Source organism: Schistocerca serialis, chromosome 1 (genome assembly GCF_023864345.2).
Source record: "Schistocerca serialis cubense isolate TAMUIC-IGC-003099 chromosome 1, iqSchSeri2.2, whole genome shotgun sequence".
NCBI classification, from domain to species: Eukaryota; Metazoa; Arthropoda; class Insecta; order Orthoptera; family Acrididae; genus Schistocerca; species Schistocerca serialis.
In genome coordinates, this window is record NC_064638.1 from 639,003,693 (window position 1) to 639,024,586 (window position 20,894).

General features: G+C 44.5%; 1 protein-coding gene across 2 annotated transcripts in view; it reads left to right on the forward strand.

The window, feature by feature from the left end:
• The window catches only part of LOC126457979 (GTP-binding protein Rhes-like), a 432,083-nt gene that overhangs the window by 367,218 nt on the left and 43,971 nt on the right, over positions 1 to 20,894 (forward strand). For both annotated transcript variants that reach the window (XM_050094744.1, XM_050094752.1), the window contains one exon: positions 17,683 to 17,818. In XM_050094744.1, coding sequence (XP_049950701.1) covers positions 17,683 to 17,818 — 136 coding nt within the window. The remainder of the gene's footprint in view (positions 1 to 17,682; positions 17,819 to 20,894) is intronic.

Sequence of the window (20,894 nt, forward strand, 5' to 3'; positions counted from 1 at the left end):
CTGATTTGTAGATGAAGCCAATCGAACAAACTCATTCTTCAGAGAGTGCACCTATATCTCTGTAACATCGAATAATATAGAATACAGTTCCATTTAACTAAGAATAAAAAATCAGAAGCTACTAGAAAAAGCAAACGTTACAAAAAAGACGCAAACCAGCAAACACCAACTGGTTTTTTTTTCTTGAGTCATCAGTCTTCTGGCTGGTTTGGTGCAGCCCGCCGCGAATTCCTCCCCTGTTCCAACCTCATAATCTCAGAGTAGCAGTTGCAACCGACGTCCTCAATTATTTGCTGGAAGTATTCCAATCTCCGTCTTCCTCTACAGTTTTTGGCCTCTACAGCTCCCTCTAGTACCATGGAAGTCATTCCCTGATGTCTTAACAGATGTCCTATCATCCTCCCTGCTCCTTGTCCGTGTTTTCCACACTTTCCATTCCTCTCTGAGTCTGCACAGAACATCCTTATTCTTTATCGTATCAGTCCACTTCATTTTCAACATTCGTCTGTAGACCACATCTCAAATGCTTCGATTCTCTTCTGTTCCGATTTTCTTACAGTCAACGTTTCACTGCCTTACAATGCTGTGCTACAAACATATTTGCTAAAAGCGTCCACAACAATAAGCAAACGAATGTTCCCAAACGGACCAGTGAAATCAATAAGCGCTCGTTACCAAGGCGATTGAGACTTTGGCCAAGCTGAAAACGTTTGCGCCGCCGTCGATAGAGTTTCAGCACAAGTGTGACACTGTGATACCAACTGTTCAACGTAGGCGTCCATGTCCGGTCAGGTACAGTACCAATGTAGTAACTCAAACAAATGGTTCAGATGGCTCTGAGTACTATGGGACAACATCTGAGGTCATCAGTCCCCTAGACCTAGAACTACTTAAACCTAACAACCTAAGGACATCTCACACACATCCATGGCCGAAGCAGGATTGGAACCTGTGGCCATAGCAGCAGCGCGGTTCCGGACTGAAGCGCCCTGAACCGCTCGGCCACAGTGGCCGGCAATCTGGTAACTGTTTTGTGCGTAAAATTCCCCAGTGCCCTTGGTGGACCAATTACAACACATCTTATTGCAACACTTTAGGAATAAGCAAATACGAATGTCCAGAGTTATATTGGCATAGATTCATACTCGGCAATTACAACACATTTTTGCAACACGTTAGGAATAAGCAAACGACGTTGTCCAGAGTAATTTTTCAATAGAATTGCACTATGCTGGATGGATGTTGACGAGCAAAATATCGTCACACTAAAGAATTCCGAGTATTTTACACTGAACGATGCCAAGCAGTACGGACGCAGTGTAGCAAAAGATTCAAGTCAGGGCCTGCTTCTGTTGCCTGTGCAATTTTCCTATAGTTCTGTGGGAAAGTCTGTAAACGTTTAGTGTCCTGGGCATCGATCTGACAACAAAATGCGGCAGTAGCATCGAACTGAGAATCAGGACCAATAGGTATGCGAGAAAGGGCGTCAGCATTTACATGCTTCGACGTTGGCCGGTGCAATATTTCGTACTGATACTGTGATAAAACAAAGCCCAACGTTGCAGCTTCTGAGCCGTGAATGGAGAAACAGGTTTGGACAGATGAAACAAAGACTGAAGTAGCTTTTGGTCCGTCAGTAGGTAAAACTTCCGACGAAACAATAATGGTAAAACTTTGTCACGCCATAGATAACAGCAGGCGCTTCCTTCTCGATATGGAAATAGTTACACTGAGTCGTGGTCAATAACTTTGAAGCGAAAGCAATCGGCCTGTCCTGTGAACCAAATCTGTGCGAGAGGACAGCTCGAATTCCGTACGAAGAAGGGGCCAATGCCGAAACCGCAGGCTTATCGGGATCGAAATGAACAAGGTATCTGTCACTCAACAAGGCATATGTAAGACAATATTCCGGCGCAAATGACGCAACGGAGGCGCGATCTAGACTGTATGTGGTATGAACCGGATATAATATGTCAACTTCCCGAGAACTGACTGCAATTCCCTCATGTTCAGCGGGGCAGGGAGCTCCCGGATGACCAGCAAACGCGAGTGACGGGGATGAACACCTTAGCTATTAAGAACATGATCTAGGTACTGTATTTCAGTCTGGAGAAAAGACACATTTGTCCAGGCGACACTTCAAACCTGCAGCCGTAAACACTTGAAACAGCTTACGAGGGGTTACTGACATGTTTCTCCGGTGTACGTCCTGATACCATAATACCGTTCAAGTAATTTGAACAGAATAGGACTTTTGCACTAAGCTGTTCCAATTAGCGTTGGAATATGGCAGGCGCTGAAATCCTGCCAAAGGGTAAGCGCAAAAGTTTGAACAACCCTAAATGTGTGTTGACCACCAACACTTTCTGAGATTCCTCATCGAACGGAATTTGCAAATACGCATCGCGTAAGTTAGTTTTTGAAAAATAGCAGCCTGTGCCAAGCTTGTCCATTCCTCAGGGCGAGGCAATGGATAATTATCAATTATTGTTTGTATATTCACAGTGGATTTAAAGTCAACAGAAAGACAAAATCTTCCAGAAGGCTCTGGTAAGATTACTAAGGGAGAAGCCCCATTGACTAGCCAGGATAGGAGCAATAACACCATGTCTTGCCACTCTTTAACTTCACTTTCAACTTTGTCTTTAAGTGCATAAGGGACGGGACGCACCCAAAAAATCTTATATTGCACATTGTCCTTCGTCCTACATTGTAACGAACGCCACAAAGTTTTGCTCTGCCAAGTCCTTCAGAAAATAAATCAGGAAACTCCGTAATCGACTGAGTAACGCTGTCTTTTGTATTGAAAGGAGAAACGTAAAGAACATTGTTCTGATTACGAAGACCAGACAAATCAAATGACTCTAACCCAAAAATATTTTCATAGTGACGTGAATGCAAAATTATAAATAAATGTGGCTGGCCAACTACATATATCAAGCATTGGAATGATCTGGCCGTTGCAGGCATTAAGTTGCAATCAAGATTTTGTCATCTGCGGGAAACGCAGTTGTTCATAAGTGGCACCATTAAGCACTGTAACGGAGGTGCTTGTATCTAACTAACAAGTGGAGGCCACGACGTTGGGATCACGGATTTACTTCAAACTTCGTACGCCTTTCGCAGGCCATTAACACAACATAATGTGCAAATAGTAAGATGCACTACTCTGTCAATTCCGAGAAAAACGCAAAAAAAGTTTTACGCTTCTATTATGTAACGGATGTATCTGTGAGAAGGTCCCAGTTAATGGGAGTCATTGTTATCAAGCGGTTAGCTATCTCGCGTTGTAAGCTGGTCGTGGATGAGGTTGCGGTTTAAATCTCGCTACCACTTACTATTTATTCTATATCTTCTCATCACTGGTCACATTATTTAATTTATATGCGTTTTGAGAGGTGATATAATAAAAAAACTCACGTTCATTTTCATGAAGTCGTAGTAAATTTCATATGTTATTTGACTGTTTACTATCTGTAATTAAATTTTCAAGGAAGAGACCCAGGCTTGGAAAGCCCAAGTCAGACCTCGACAAATGATGCGAATGACGTTATTCATATTCACAATCAGAAATACAGTAAGTCACAATGTGCCGGACCACAACAGTAATGTACAATTACTCGTCGGATGTGCTCTTGATATTACACGTTGCAGGATGGATTTGTGATAAGACATGGAGAACATAAGTTGAAACTTCATGCAATCTCTCAAATGTCATATAAATTAAACAATATGTCCATTGATGAAAACAACAGATTAATGGAAATCGAACCGGCGCCACATACACTTTCGCCTTACTAAGTTCGGACGATAATCACTTGGTGCAGTGGCTCAAGTTAGCGAGTGAAGCTGCGTAGTCATTAATGCATTGGGTTTTTATTTGAAAGATTTTCAGTACAATTATAAACCTGAAGCCTTCGTTTATACAGGGTGACCCAATAGGCTGTTAACTTTTGAACATGTACTAATCCACGGCATAATGTAGATAGAGAGGTAATCGACACACATGCCTGAAATGATGTGAGGTTTTATTGAAACCAAAAACGAATGTAAAAACTGGCCAACAGATGACGTTGGACAGCAACACATCAGTGATGCCGTATGAGAATCGTGTATGAAACGAGCTGTAGTGCGAAAGGGATTCAAATCATCCCTAGCACGGCTGATAAACACCTGCTGGAATTTTGTACAGGATGGCGCTCTACCTCACATTGCTACACGTTTGATACATCTCTTGTGCAACTCGCGTGGTGAGGATCGCCTGCTGAGCCACCACGTCCGTCCTCTATGGCCACCCAGGTCCCATGCTCTCATTCCGCATGGTTCTTAATTGTGGGGTTGCCTGAAGTGCGAGTCTACTGCCATAGTCCAGCCTCATTACGGATTCCAAATGATAACTTGCGAAGGCAATTTCTCACCATACCTACAGATATTCTGCACAGTGCTGTCCACAGCATTAGCCCTCGATTGGAGGTATTGTTGATAGATAACAGCCAACATGTTGTGCATTTGTTATGAAGAACGTCGTCTTTGCTAAAAATGAATTGTTATGCTAATTATTGCTTTTTTTATCATATGAAGCGCCATTGTTAATCATTTTGTGCACTTTTATAGCTACAATAAAACCCCATGTCACTTCAAGCACCTGTATCAGTGTTTACCTCCCTGCTACATTAATCCGTGAAACATTGAATTTTCAAATGTTAACGGAGTTTTGGGTCGTTCTGCATATTCCACGATATCTCTAACGCAGTCCGATGGCAGGATGTGTACGTATACAAACCAGCCATTTTTTTTTTCCTCTTCCATTCTTGTTTGACTTAGTTTTCTGATCATTTTTACAACCGTGTCAAAAAGAGATAGTGAAAAAATTTGCTGCTGCCTCTTCAAGACTGCAACATAAACTTACATTTTCTACGAACAAATTGCTATATTTCCTGTGAACTTCGAAAAATTGTTACGTAAGCATTATTCAGATATTATCTTGAGTCAGCACGGTTCACCGGTAACCGTAGCGGAGATGGGGGTACAAGAGGTAGATAACGTCAAAGCGTCTGAGATCTCGAGTTTGTAACAGTTTTAATCGTGCAAAGGCACTTTAGACTTCTTAGGTTTGTTCCTGAGATGTCGCTCGAATCCGGCTATTTCCCGGCCATCTGCATGCGAGGCAAGGAGTTTTGTTCTTTACATGAAAAAGTGTCAATTCTGTTAGAGTTGGGAGGGATTATTTGAAATAGTGCCCGAGGTTCTTCAGATTGTCTTTCGTAAATTATTGTTGAAATGGTATATCTGTCACATATACACTATCCTGAAAAACAAGAAAAATATTGTGACAGTTATTTTAATCAAGTAATAAAATGTTACATCTAACTCCATACGTTAAAATTACATATCCTATTCTGTGTACGTTTGCTCCAGTTTTTAGCAGTTTACAAAATATTAAAATACTTTAATTGGATTATAATCAACATTCGCAACGGCGTTCGATCAGTTTTACGTAAACGTGTACAAAAATGAAAAAACGTTTTTCTTTTTTAAAAAATCCACAGTTCGACATCAACTTGGTCGAATATTTGATCTTTACAGAATTTCACTTGAACTACTCTTTTCTACAGTCAAATCAATCGTAGCACTTCAGTATGTTCTATCTCCGCGGTATGGCAATTCCCACCATTCAGCACCGTCTAGCAGCTTTGTAACCCTCTGCAAACGATTCATTTGGAGGCAGTATTTGGGGTGTGGGGCTACATCTACGCTTTCCTAGCCGTTGCGGATTTTGCACAGGTTGTTGCCAGTCAGTTGGCATCTCGGGCCTAAGTACACTCCTTTCAAGTTCACACCAATGGAAACTCCCTAGCAGTGCCGGGAACTGAACTCGAGGCCTCCGTATGTCAGTCAGGCATTCAGACCACTCAATTATGGGTGCGAACTTCAAGTTAAACAAAAATTTCAGACGTTGAGCAGCGCTTCATGAATAGCACTACATACACGTTAATGAACGGTTAAGTCAGCGGAGGTAGTCAGAGAGAAAAGAAGTTTTGTATTTAACATACCACGGCGTGAGACACTGCATCAACAGCTCGAGCGTAGAGGACAGAATGCACTGCGATCTAGTGGAAGGAGGCATCCAGGCACTCGCCCTTGATAACGTAACAGAATTATAGGACAACTGAATGTGTATGTGTTAGAGGAACACGACTGCAAGCAGCAGCTGCCACGTTGTCCCACAGTATCTCTTGATGTCCTGCACGGCAGTAAGGCGACCACGGACAACGAGAGGATCAGTATGGCTGTCATCACGGAAGCCTCGACCCAACACCACAGAGCCTAGGAAATGTGTCGATTTCATGGACAACATTTAGCAGGTACCACTCACCACTGGTCTCCATACACGAAAACGACCATAACCTTGCGTCAGAAGATGTCGGGACTCATCGTGAACAACACGTTTTGCCCGGAACGAAATCGCCAGTTGATGTGGAAACGGCAGAATTAAAGGCGAGCTGCAAGATGTCGTATCAAGCGGGGTACTCGAACAGGACGTCTGGGTCGTAAGGTTATTTCTCGTATTCTCTTAATTACAGCCTGATCAGACATTAAGATGCATAATACAGCCAACAGATGCTAAACGATTTTATCTGTTGCATACATTGAAAGAGAAGATCTCAAGTCATGTAGTAAGATCACAGGTACCGCCTTTATCAAAATAGACTTGACATTCCGGACGTTGACATTCGTATTTACCTAATTCTTTTCGATCGTGTACATACGGCATCAACAAAAAATAAAACTTGTGGTAAATATTAACCAACGAGTAAGCATTAAACTGCAAAGTTTTCGTTTTCGAAAGAACCACCTGATTTTACAAGGGAATATAAGGGGATGTATTTCATACCCATGTACTTAGGATACTCTTTGTAAATATGTTTAGGATCAAAGTTTTCATTTACCTTCCACAAATGTTGAATGTGCTCTCCATGGGATGCTTGAGAAATATCCATGTAACAGTCATTGCCCCATACTTTGCGACCAGGTGTGGAGTTACTGTATTTACTGCTGTAGCTGCGAGGCTTCGCAGTTTACCTAATCTGTTGGAAAGGGAAGACACGCAGATGGGGACTGCCACAAACCCCACAAAAAAATCACATACCGTGATATCAGGCGATCCTAGTGGTCAATGGTGCAATATATGCTCGTTACGGGCGATCCACCGTTGAGGCAGCTGACTATTAAGCAATGCTCGTAAATGTATGCAGGGGCCAGCGTGATGTTGGTCCTTTCCGTTGGAAAATGGAATTTTACGATGTTCTCGCAGTTGTGGAAAATATCTCCGAACTATCAAGGTACGTGTCTCCCATAACAGTCTATTTTGTTAAACAGAATGGGCGGAAAACGGCGCAAAACATATGGAAGTTTGGAGACAGTATCTTGTGCTCGACTATCGTACGGTCGGCTGTGTTAGCCGTTTCTTACGTTGTGTTAGTTCTCTTTTTGGTGTAACAGAACGTAGCATCATCACTGAATGTGAAACGCAAAAGGGGATTTATTTTCAATCACCACACCCAGAATGGATTATGAAACTGTGTACGATGATTATCACCGTCATGAAGGGCTCTGTAGCGAATGACACCCTCTATAGATTGACGTGCGAACGTCGCCGCAGAACACTCCTGACTGACACATGAACAGTATTAACTCTCGTCTTGCAAGACGAGTAGACTTTTTTTGTTTATTTATTTACAACACGCCCCTTTACAATATTTGTAATGCTAAATGTATGCATAGTGTGTGTGTAGTGTAGTGTAATTTTTGCGTTGTATGACGTCCATGAGAGAAAGGAGAGGGTGAAACCCAGTGCCGGCACATAGTCTACTCCTTGCGGATAGCACGAAGGGGGCAGCCAGGCTTAACGTCCTCATCCGACGGACGGCACACCATCAAGAGTGTCATATGTCATCAGTTCATGAGGCACTGTGGAGAGGTCTGAGGTCTCGTATTAAAACCAGGACATTGGCGCAACGTCTGGTGATCAGGAACTTTACGCGACCATCTGTCCTCCGCTTTCCGCCCGAATACTGGCACTGAAAACTTTTTCAGTACCAAGATTCGAACCGGGTTAACCTCGGTTCTAGCGCCACCGCACAAACGTGCGTTAGCGATCGCGCCCACGAAAGAGTGTGACGAGCAAGCTTTTCTAGGCTATATGCAAAACTCTGTTTAATGCTCTCTACGCCCAAAACGGGCACACGGGAGAGACCTGTGGATTTCACCTTATCAGTGTATTGAAACTGCAGGTGGTACCGTCAAATGCTTTCAGTTGCAAAAGGTGCATTTCTTTACTATCTAAGAATATCACACTCCACAGCTGCAACTAAACTGGACCTGTTGAAACGGAGAACGTAAAATGTCTTTCGTTTCTGTGTTATGGCCAGCTCGACTCCCCGCATATGGGTAATGAAGTGTGCGAGCCAGCTCGGGGAGATCCCTATTGGCAACTACACTCCTGGAAATTGAAATAAGAACACCGTGAATTCATTGTCCCAGGAAGGGGAAACTTTATTGACACATTCCTGGGGTCAGATACATCACATGATCACACTGACAGAACCACAGGCACATAGACACAGGCAACAGAGCATGCACAATGTCGGCACTAGTACAGTGTATATCCACCTTTCGCAACAATGCAGGCTGCTATTCTCCCATGGAGACGATCGTAGAGATGCTGGATGTAGTCCTGTGGAACGGCTTGCCATGCCATTTCCACCTGGCGCCTCAGTTGGACCAGCGTTCGTGCTGGACGTGCAGACCGCGTGAGACGACGCTTCATCCAGTCCCAAACATGCTCAATGGGGGACAGATCCGGAGATCTTGCTGGCCAGGGTAGTTGACTTACACCTTCTAGAGCACGTTGGGTGGCACGGGATACATGCGGACGTGCATTGTCCTGTTGAAACAGCAAGTTCCCTTGCCGGTCTAGGAATGGTAGAACGATGGGTTCGATGACGGTTTGGATGTACCGTGCACTATTCAGTGTCCCCTCGACGATCACCAGTGGTGTACGGCCAGTGTAGGAGATCGCTCCCCACACCATGATGCCGGGTGTTGGCCCTGTGTGCCTCGGTCGTATGCAGTCCTGATTGTGGCGCTCACCTGCACGGCGCCAAACATGCATACGACCATCATTGGCACCAAGGCAGAAGCGACTCTCATCGCTGAAGACGACACGTCTCCATTCGTCCCTCCATTCACGCCTGTCGCGACACCACTGGAGGCGGGCTGCACGATGTTGGGGCGTGAGCGGAAGACGGCCTAACGGTGTGCGGGACCGTAGCCCAGCTTCATGGAGACGGTTGCGAATGGTCCTCGCCGATACCCCAGGACCAACAGTGTCCCTAATTTGCTGGGAAGTGGCGGTGCGGTCCCCTACGGCACTGCGTAGGATCCTACGGTCTTGGCGTGCATCCGTGCGTCGCTGCGGTCCGGTCCCAGGTCGACGGTCACGTGCACCTTCCGCCGACCACTGGCGACAACATCGATGTACTGTGGAGACCTCACGCCCCACGTGTTGAGCAATTCGGCGGTACGTCCACCCGGCCTCCCGCATGCCCACTATACGCCCTCGCTCAAAGTCCGTCAACTGCACATACGGTTCACGTCCACGCTGTCGCGGCATGCTACCAGTGTTAAAGACTGCGATGGAGCTCCGTATGCCACGGCAAACTGGCTGACACTGACGGCGGCGGTGCACAAATGCTGCGCAGCTAGCGCCATTCGACGGCCAACACTGCGGTTCCTGGTGTGTCCGCTTTGCCGTGCGTGTGATCATTGCTTGTACAGCCCTCTCGCAGTGTCCGGAGCAAGTATGGTGGGTCTGACACACCGGTGTCAATGTGTTCTTTTTTCCATTTCCAGGAGTGTATTAATTCGTAAGTTTCTATCTTTATTCGTGAGTAAGGTATACCATTGTGAAATCGGATGATTCTTGTGTGTCGCCCCACATAATGTGATGTACAGACAAGACACACTGGACTCGCATTCACGAGGAGTACGGTTCAAACCCGCGTCCGGCCATCCTGATTTAGGTTTTCCGTGATTTCCCTAAATCGCTCCAGGTAAATGCCAGGATGGTGTGATGTTGTTGCTTTAATTTGTTCTGAAAGCGGTGCTGATAGACAATAAATGCGGGTTAAAAGCTGTGAGCTGTCTGGGGAAGTTAACCTTGCATTACTGAGCAACTGTTTCACCAGGTATCCAGTCTAGCTTACCAAATTCCCGACCAGACTAACATTAATTATAATCTTTTAATCGACATACGACAACCGGTGATATATATATATATATATATATATATATATATATATACATATATATATATATATATATATATATATATATATATATATATTTCCAAATATAAACTGATTTATTTCTTTTTATTTAAATTCTCTTTATATATATTTATTTATTTATTTATTTATTTATTTATTTAAATATTTATATATTTAAATAAAAAGAAATAAATCAGTTTATATTTGGAAATTTATTTTAACATTGATCATTGAAATTTCAGCATATTAAACTTGATTCATAACTAAACTGGTGCCTTATTTAGGATTGTGAAAATGTGAGTTTGTAATCTTACAGAATACATCAAATATGGAGCCAAGATTGGGAGACTGCATACAACACTGCATTCATAAAGTAACACACGAAGAACGTTGAAACATATGCAAGAGGAAATTAACCACAACCAACCGATTCAATTTTCACCCAAAGAAGTTACGTTCGTAGCGCAATCCTGTCCGTCATGTAATTACCACACACTGGTATACTAAATTCATACTAACTGTCTGTGAAATCTTCCCGAAAAGAATATCTGAGGGCTACTTTGATGATTACACCACATGCTTCACGTGGTCAACTTGCTTTACACAAAGAGTGTAACTCCACAATAATTTTGATAATTGAAATAAATTAGATCGAAAAGGAATTTACAAAAGAAAAACCTCGAACTGGTTACTACCGTCTTACTATTAACCTGAAGGGTCAAACAATTGTATAAGAACGTGGTACTGGTCTCACAAAGTACACCCCACGTGGGTTGAACATAAAGAAAAGTTGCTATATTGAAAAATATTGTCAAGACGAGACGTTATAATCTCACGCACATTCGCATTTAAGACTGATGATCTTAATTAGAGTTACTGATCAACACGTGGTTCCACTTTACTCACAAAGTGATGACAAAGCAACTACTGGAAGATATTCTGAACTTCACACTCGAAATACACTGCGTTGCAATTTAAGATAATATTAGATATTTTAGAGCTAAACCTGAAATAAAGGTGATTAAATTTTCAGTTAGGCTGAACTTAAGAAATCCATTGTCCTGCGGACTTAGCAGACACGCGCTTAGCCGGAGATCTTATCACTTCAGACGCTCGCCGTGGACAGACTGACTTGGTCCCTTCCTGAAGGTGCCTCACAAGTACAAACGGAAGTGACCAGAGAGGCAGCTTCCTATACCAACATGACGAGGGACGGACAGGACCATACAAAGAATAGAAACCTCTTTGCTTCTAGAAAGCGTAGCTATCTGTTCCGACGTTGGTCCCACTGTTCTCTAGCAGACAGGCTTGTCTGCTACCATCAAGTATGCAACTAGAAATACATTTGCTCATTCATTCTTTCACACAGAAGGGAAGGGGGATGACAGTATCTTATCATATACAGTATATAAAAGAAAGCGGATGTAGGTTCCGTATGAGACTGTGTGACATGAATTACATATAAACTGTGTTTTAAAGTGTAGTAGTGCGACAGATCGTTCTTGTTTATGTGTAAAAGTAAGACGTTCCACTGCTCAGTCTCCTCCCAGATAGAGTCAGAAACACCACAGTAAATTTAGAAGAGGAATTTATGCTGTAAATGACAACAGATTTAAGAAATTAACATGAAAGGAATCCAACAGAGACCTTTCAATGGTTCCTCTGAGAGGGCACTGCCCACTCGCTTCCCTAATCTGATGGGATCGATGACCTCGCTGCTTGGTCTCCTTCCCTAAATCAACCAACCAATCAGATGGTTCAAATGGCTCTAAGCATTATGGGACTTAACATCTGCGGTCATCAGTCCCCTAGACTTAGAACTACTTAAACCTAACTAACCTAAGGACGTCGCACACATCCATGCCGGAGGCAGGATTCAAACCTGCGACCGTAGCAGCAGCGCGGTTCCGGACTGAAGCGGCTAGAACCGCTCGGCCTCAACCAACCAATCAGACAAAAAGAAAAAACGAGTGGGAGTGAGCAGGGTAGTACTTTTGTCGTAAAGATTCGCCGTCAGAGAGGACGGAGCAAGGGTGACAGTCGGTGCCACCTCCCGGCAGGGAGAGGCCTGGTAGAGGGCGGGCGCCGCCAGGGGCGCTGAGGGCTACGGGGGCACCTCCAACCTGATTACCGTAATGCTCCGCGACGCGGGGCGAGGCTACGAAAAGGGGCGGCGCGGCCGGCGCCGGGTGAGCGGGCGGCGAATTACGGCGGCGCCCCTGTGAGCGCGGCTCGCTGTGCAGCCGGCCCCTTCCTGTGTTATTAACGCGGCTGGAAATGGCACGCGGAGGCCGCACTGCCGCCTGCTGCCCACACACCTGTTGTAAGCTGCTAATGGCACACTAAAACTCGCTGTCCCCGCTCTGGACACAGTTGTGCCGTCACGAGTCAGTTCGTGCTTTTGGACAAGCTTTAATACAGAAGTTACGCTCAGTCTCTAGATACAACCACTCCAGCCCCTTCCATTTAGACACCATTGCAGCAAGTGGGACAGACACTGTCTGTCTTCCTTCATTATACTGATTGTGCTAAAGTGCCGTCAGGCATCATATCTTCAAGAATGGCTTCCATACTCGTTGGACTGAATCGATTAATGATAACATTTCAGAGTCTAAAATCAAGACTTTTGCATCCATATTAACATTGGTACTAAAAAATTAGCCACGTGCGAGTAGGACAATGGCGCTGACGCTTCCTTACAACGTTAATTATGTACGTAGACATTTCATCCAATCTGGGAACCTAGAATTTCGAAGATTTTTGTCTGTTATCGACATTGATACAAGCAAGATATAGATTTCAGGAATTCTAAGACTTTTGAAAATATTCTAATTTCGAGTTTGAAGTGGAATGATTAACAATCAAAGAACTTTCTTTCAAGTGATATAATTACAAATTAGCAATTTTCGGATTTTTTCCTTTGGTTGTACTGTGAAACCTTGCTTCTTGCAAGTTTCGTGATTCTAGGTCAACGGAGAATACGCGGTAGGTTTTCATGAGTGAATTTGCGGAGAATTGACATAAATGGCCGTTTCTTTTGACTGCATTGATTTAGAAGCTAACGTTTATTATGCCGCCAACGGTCCATAGACCTTAGTATGTGACTTAAAATTCAGTTTGGTACGTCTACCCATTTCTGGAAAAAAAAGGTTGTTAACAGACGAGCAGACTTTATGATAACAAAAGAAAAAATTCGTGCGATATGAGTACAAATTAACAGTTTTCAGATTTGTTCCTTCGGATGAAGCGTGAAACGTTGCTTCTTACCAAGTTTCATGACTTTAGGTCAATGCGAAGTGCCGTGTACATTCTGATGAGTGACATTACGAGAATCAAAATATGTGACCTGGGTGGCCGCATCTTTCGATTGCTTTGACGTAGAAGCTCTACTTTCTTATGTCACCAACGGATACTTGACACATCTGCCGGGTCCTGGAAATAGGGTTTTCAACAGTCAGGCAGACAGAACGACAGACATACAACAAAGTGACCCTATAAGGGCTACGTTTTTACCGACGGAGGTACGGAACCCTAAAAGAAAATTGCTTTCCTTTTGCTAAATAAATATTATGACTGACTAATCCACCTTTCAAAAATTATATTGAGTGGTTAACTACCTACCCTTTTAGATACAATAAAATTATTCCATGTCCTGTCAAATTTTACATTTGGAGCATGCCACGTCCACATACTCACCCAATGGATCCTAAAAGAATGACTGTTTCCGAATCTTACCGCTTCCTGCATAAATTTCTGTGCACGTCCATCGTGAAAAGCGGCGTCCAGTCGAGCCCAGTTAATCACAAGTAGTGCTCGTAATTTCATACTACACTACTGGCCATTAAAATTGCTACACCACGAAGATGACATGCTACAGACCCGAAATGACTCAAATGGCTCTGAGCAGTATGCGACTTAACTTTTGAGGTCATCAGTCGCCTAGAACTTAGAACTAATTAAACCTAACTAACCTAAGGACATCATACACATACATGCCCGAGGAAGGATTCGAACCGGCGACCGTAGCGTTCGCTCGGCTCCAGACTGTAGCGCCTAGGACCGCACGGCCACTGCGGCCGGCAATTTAATCGACAGGAAGAAGATGCTGTGATATGCAAATGATTAGCTTTTCAGAGCATTCACACAAGGTTGGCGCCGGTGGCGACACCTACATCGTGCTCACATGAGGAAAGTTTACAACCGATTTCTCATACACAAACAGCAGTTGACCGGCGTTGCCTGGTGAAACGTTGTGATGCCTCGTGTAAGGAGGAGAAATGCATATCATCACGTTTCCGACGTTGATATAGGTCGGATTGTAGCCTATCGCGATTGCGGTTTATCGTATCGCGACATTGCTGCTCGCGTTGGTCGAGATCCAATGACTGTTAGCAGAATATGGAATCGGTGAGTTCAGGAGGGTAATACGGAACGCCGTGCTGAATCCCAACGGCCTTGAGTATCACTAGCAGTCGAGATGACAGGTATCTTATCCTCATGGCTGTAACGGATCGTGCAGCCACGTCTCGTTCCCTGAGTCAACAGATGGGGACGTTTGCAAGACAACAACCATCTGCACGAACAGGTCGACGACGTTTGCAGCAGTATGGACTATCAGCTCGGAGACCATGGCTGCGGTTACCCTTGACGCTGCATCACAGACAGGAGCGCCTCCGATGGTGTACTCAACGACGATCCCGGGTGCACGAATGGCCAAACATCATTTTTTCGCATGAATCCAGGTTCTGTTTACATCATCATGATGGTCGCATCCGTGTTTGGTGACATCGCGGTGAACGCACATTGGAAGCGTGTATTCGTCATCGCCATACTGGCGTATCACCCGGCGTGATGGCATGGGGTGCCATTGGTTACACGTCTCGGTCACCTCTTGTTCGCATTGGCGGCACCTTGAACAGTGGACGTTACATTTCAGATGTGTTAGGACCCGTGGCTCTACCCTTCATTCGACCCTGCGAAACCCTACATTTCAGCAGGATAATGCACGACCGCATGTTGCAGGTCCTGTACGGGCCGTTCTGGATACAGAAAATGTTCGACTGCTGCCCTGGCCAGCACATTCTCCAGATCTCTCACCAACTGAAAACGTCTGGTCAATGGTGGCCGAGCAACTGGCTCGTCACAATACGCCAGTCGCTACTCTTGATGAACTGTGATATCGTGTTCAAGCTGCATGGGCAGCTGTACCTGCACACGCCATCCAAGCTCTGTTTGACTCAATGCACAGGCGTATCAAGGCCGTTATTACGGCCAGAGGTGGTTGTTCTGGGTACTGATTTCTTAGGATCTATGCACCCAAATTGCGTGAAAATGTAATCACATGTCAGTTCTAGTATAATATATTTGTCCAATGAATACCTGTTTATCATCTGCATTTCTTCTTGGTGTAGCAATTTTATGGCCAGTAGTGTATATGACAGTTCTTTATCTAATGTTGGAATAAATGAGGGCTACTTCAGTTCTGAAAACACACGACGGAAAAAAATCCGCAACACCAGAAAGAGTTGTGCAACACAAAAGAATGTTGGTAGGCATGTTTCCACATGGGAAAGATGATGTCTATTCAAATTTCGCGCCAGTCGGATAAGAGCGGCGCTAGTAGGGCCAATATGAGGATGCAAATCAGATTAGCTTTAAATACACGCTGTAGCAGTCACAAGTATTACTTACCTTTGAGAAAGTACGTGGTGAGTTGTCATTTGTCAAGGGCACCTCACTGAGTTTTAACGAGGTCGTGTAATACAGCTACGAGGAGCTGGATGTTGCTTCCGCGATACTGCAGTAAGATTTTGCAGGAATATAGCCACTGTTCATGTCTGCTGACATCGGTGGTCATTAGAATGTACGGCCGCAAGAAGATCGGGTTCCGGACGGCCACGTGGCACTACCGAAAGGGAAGCCCATCGTGTGCGGTGTATGGCTCTGGCACATCGTACTGCATCTGCAGCAGCAACTGAGCAGCGCTTTATACCACAGTGACACAATACTCTGCTACAAATCGGTTACTTCAAGGACAGCTCCGAGACAGACGGCCTGTAGCGTGCATTTTACTGACGCCAAACCACCACCATCTGCGATTTCAGTGGTGACAAGCGGGAGCTCATTTGAGATCAGGGTGGAGGTCTGTTGTTTTTTCTGATGAAAGCTGGTCCTGCCTCGGCACTAGTGATGGCCATATGTTTGTTAGAAGGAGGCCAGCTGAGGGCCTGCAATCAACCTGCCTGAGAGCTAAAAACACTGGACCAACACCTGGGCTTATCAAGTGAGGTGCGATTTCGTGTGACAGCACTCTGGGTGTAAAACTGTTCGTCAGTCTCGTGATTCTATCTGTTGTGGTGCCGTTCATGAACAGATTTCCTGGGGTGTTTTCCAACAGGAGAACGATCGCTCACACACCGCTGTTGTAACCCAACACGCTCTGCAGAGCGTCGACATGTTGCCTTGGCCTGCTCGGTCACCAGATCTGTGGCCAGTAGAGCACATATGGTACATCGTAGGACGAAAACGCCAGCGTCATCCACAAACAGCATTAACCGTCCCTGTATTGATCGACCAAGTGAAGCAAGCATGGAACTCCATCCCACAGACTGCCATCCGGTGACTGTAGACACAATGAATGCACGTATGTATGCTTGCATTCAACAGTGTGGCGGTTACGCCAGTTATTAATGTACCAGCATTTCACATTTGCAATGGCTTATTTCGCTCTTACATTAACCTGTGATACTGCAGTGTTAATCACATAAATATGTTACCTAAACAAATGTATTCTCGAAATTTCATTACTTTTATTTCTTGGTGCTGCGATTTTTTTTGTTAGTGTATTTTAGGAATTAAACACAAGATGTCCCGTATGATACTAAACTGAATATCCTTCACATTAAACTTCCGGGCTGATAGGCCGTGGTCGATGAATAAAACTCTCCCCTGACGTTTCTTCTCCGACTGCGGGAGAAGAAACGTCAGATTGACCACGACCTATCAGCCCGGAAGTTTTAGGTGAAGACAATACTGGTCGTGATTACATTATATGATTAAACTGAACATCGATGTAAGATTTCGTTGTTAAGTTGATTAATTATTTGTAATTTCAGCTATTTTCGCTGCTTGAAAATAAATCACCGTTTCTTTCTCGTGATTAACTATGTGCATCAAGAGGTCCGTATCATAAGAGGACGAACAGGTAACTGGCATCACACTGTACGCAATAGACAAAGGCATTTCATTCAGATTCCAGAAAGGCGTTAACGAGACAACAGCGCCTACTTGAGCTAGTGACTAGCTGCCAGCCGACTGCCAGTAACGACTCGCTCTGCTTTTGTTCCCGCAGGCGGCCCGCATGGGCGAGCGCCCCTGATGTCGCCCAACAGAGCAATGAAGGCGCGACACAACTTCCGGCGCCGCTTCAGCCTGCAGCCGTCCTTCTTCAAGGAGGACGTCGAGGAGGATGAGCCCACTAGCCACAGGTAAAGCTTTTGCGTTGGTCTGTAGCTCAGTGCATTTCAATGTAGTCCCATACTTCTTTTTTTATGTTTTACTGCGATACCGAATAGTTAGGCACTTTCTGTGCTAACTGCTTATCACAACACGTATTCAGTCAAATCCTGGCTTCAGGCGGTCTCCCGGCCAAATGCATGCAGGGACTAGTCAAACATACTCATCTACTTTTTTTTTCGAGTACATTATAATCGTCTTCTCGAAGCTATCGTCCTCCCAATAGCGAGTCATGTCTAGAACGCCGAAGTTGCAATGGAGTCTGGTGACATGACGTGAAATACTATTCATACAACACAACATTAACTCTCCCGCACTGATTATATCACTTGTCGATCTATGATCTTCATCGATACTCAACTGCACAAACAATTGACTTGCAACGCCGTAGTTCTTCAGGTTCTCGTGGCGATTTGTAGACAACTTGAGGTGTTTGGCGTACTGGCGGATATCGCTGTAGCCCGTGTAAAGTATATAGACAACGTTACTCATTCTCTTCTTAAGGTGCTACTTGAGACTGCTAGTCTACCGGAACGGCTCCAATATTTATACCCACTGGCTTCTTCCTCCATGGTCGTTTGTAAGCGCACCGTTCCCAGAAGAACGTCCTGAAACGTTCCGTCTTCGGTTGGGTGCAGCTTTCCGCGAGCTGACGTTTTCCGTCCACTGCGCCTGGCAGTGATATGGTGTTCCGTTCTCCGCATGGTGCACCTTGTGCTATGTCTGGGATTCGTGCGTCATGTCACACACTCTCTGTTCCTCTTTTTGCACAGTTCTGCTGCTTTAACCATTGTGTTTGTAGCAACTCCAGCGCAAGATGTCAGGTTTGTTAATTGTCGCGATTCATGACTTTTTTTCTACCTGTATCTCTGTTGCCTCTGTTACAAAACTTTCCTAATATCTGGGAGTTTATGCCAGGACCCACCTTTTTTTTCATAGATAGTGGTATGATCAAGTTTCAGACTGTGCTCGGCAATGGCTGATTTAGTTTCTCGTCTTAGCTGGATGTACCAGTGGTATTCTTGGCATCTGATGTTCACAGCCTAGGTTTTTGGCCAATGTATGACAAGCCACATTGACAAGATTTATTGTAAACCTTCTGGTTTTCCTAAGGCTTTGTCTTGCCTTACACTTCCCAGTAGTCCTCTTATTTTGGCAGGTTATGTTACTCTTCTTGAGAACCCTTTTTATCCTAGCAGATGTAGTGGCCAGGGAGCTTTCACACCTTCAGCAGTTCATAGCGGTCACCATGCTAGGTAAAGGTTGGGACCAAGTAGAATTGCATCTTGGCCCCAAGCAGAGTGCGCCAGGAAGAATGTCGCAGTGTACCAGGCAGCGAAGTTTGACCATATTTGTAAGTAAGCACAGCAGGCGGAGAATACTCTCACTGCGATTAACGTAAGTGTCAAGCAGTTTGCTAACATCACCATGAAGATACTCATACGGAGCCTCAACTTCGCAGCTACTTCTAGAAATGTGCCTATTTCAAGTTTAATGGGAACAGTGGAGCAAATATCCGACAGACTTCCAACAAATGTGGCAGTACAGATCCGCTGGGAGACCTGTAGGATGACCACCAAGACGAAACCTCCAAAATCGATCATTGCCAGTAACGAGATGCTAGTATTCAAGAAGCTCTAAGAAGACAGCAGAATCGTGGTTTTGCTAGCAGGCCAAGGGAATTCCACAGTCATTATGCAGCAAACTGATTATAATGAGAAAGTTCGCCAACTTCTGGAGGATCCAGCAGCATACAGATTTTGGGAATGTGACCTTATAGACAAGGTGGACAAGAAGACTAAAGCTCTCTTGGAGGCAACAGCCATACCTGACAAGGTCATCAAAGAATCCAGAGCACTCATACCATCCAGACTAGTGGACAAGAAGACCAGAGCTCTCTTGAAGGCAACAGGCATGTCTGACGAGGTCATCAAACAACTATAGTCTAGAGCACCCGTGCCATCTAGGCTGTATGAGCCGCTGGAAGTAGACAAAGAGAGTGTGTCCGTGCCCTCAGTTGCCAGCAACATTCGTGCATCGAAGTATCCAGCAGCCAAATATTTGAGTAAACTACCCTGCTAACAAGATACCACAGAAAGACTCAACGGAACTGATTGAAGACAAATTGTACTATGCTCTGATGAATCTGTTCACGCATATAACGACTTCAAAATATTATCTGTGTGAGGGGCTTCACTCTCTCACCAATGGTTGCCAATCTGTTCATGAAAAAATATGAGCAGAAAGCATTAGAGTGCCGAGATACAAACCCACATGCTTCTTCAGGTATGTGGATAATACCATCGTGATCTGGCCTAAGGGTAGGCAGAGGCTCACTGAGTTCTTGGAACATTTTAATTCACGCCACTCAGCTATAATGCTCACGAGGGAAGTGGAAAACGATCGTCAGCTGTTGTTTCTGGATGTAATTGTGAAAAGAGAGTAGATAAGTCATTTGGCCGCAGTATGTATAGCAAATCATCACACAGTGATTTATATTTGCAAACTACCAGCTGTCATCACCCAGCACAGAAGAACGGAATTCTGAAAGACACTGATCCACAAGGCACCCACCTAGAATTCCAAGATAGTTTGACATCAGAAGTAGGGTATCTACGCCTAGTCTTCTGTAAAAATGGATGCACGGGCAAACAGATTCACAAGGCCTGTTAACTAGCCACTCTGCGTCACGACAGAGAAGAAGATCAAGATGAATCAAATGCTATGGATTACCTGCCCTACGAGTGATCTATTTCTGCCACTGTCAACAGGATTCTCAAGAAGAATGACATCAAATGTGTGTTCTTTCCAAGTACCAGAATAAAAGGACTACTGGGAAATGTCAGAGATGTGTTTTGCGAAAATCGAGATTTTGTAATATATTTTGATAATGTGACATGATGTGCATTGGCCAACTGTACCACTGCAAACATCAGGTGCCAAGAACATCAGAGGCACACCGAGCTAAGGCAAAACATTGTCGAATACCGTCCGGAATTTAATTATACCATGATCTATGAAAAGACGAAGTTTCTGGCATAGAACTTT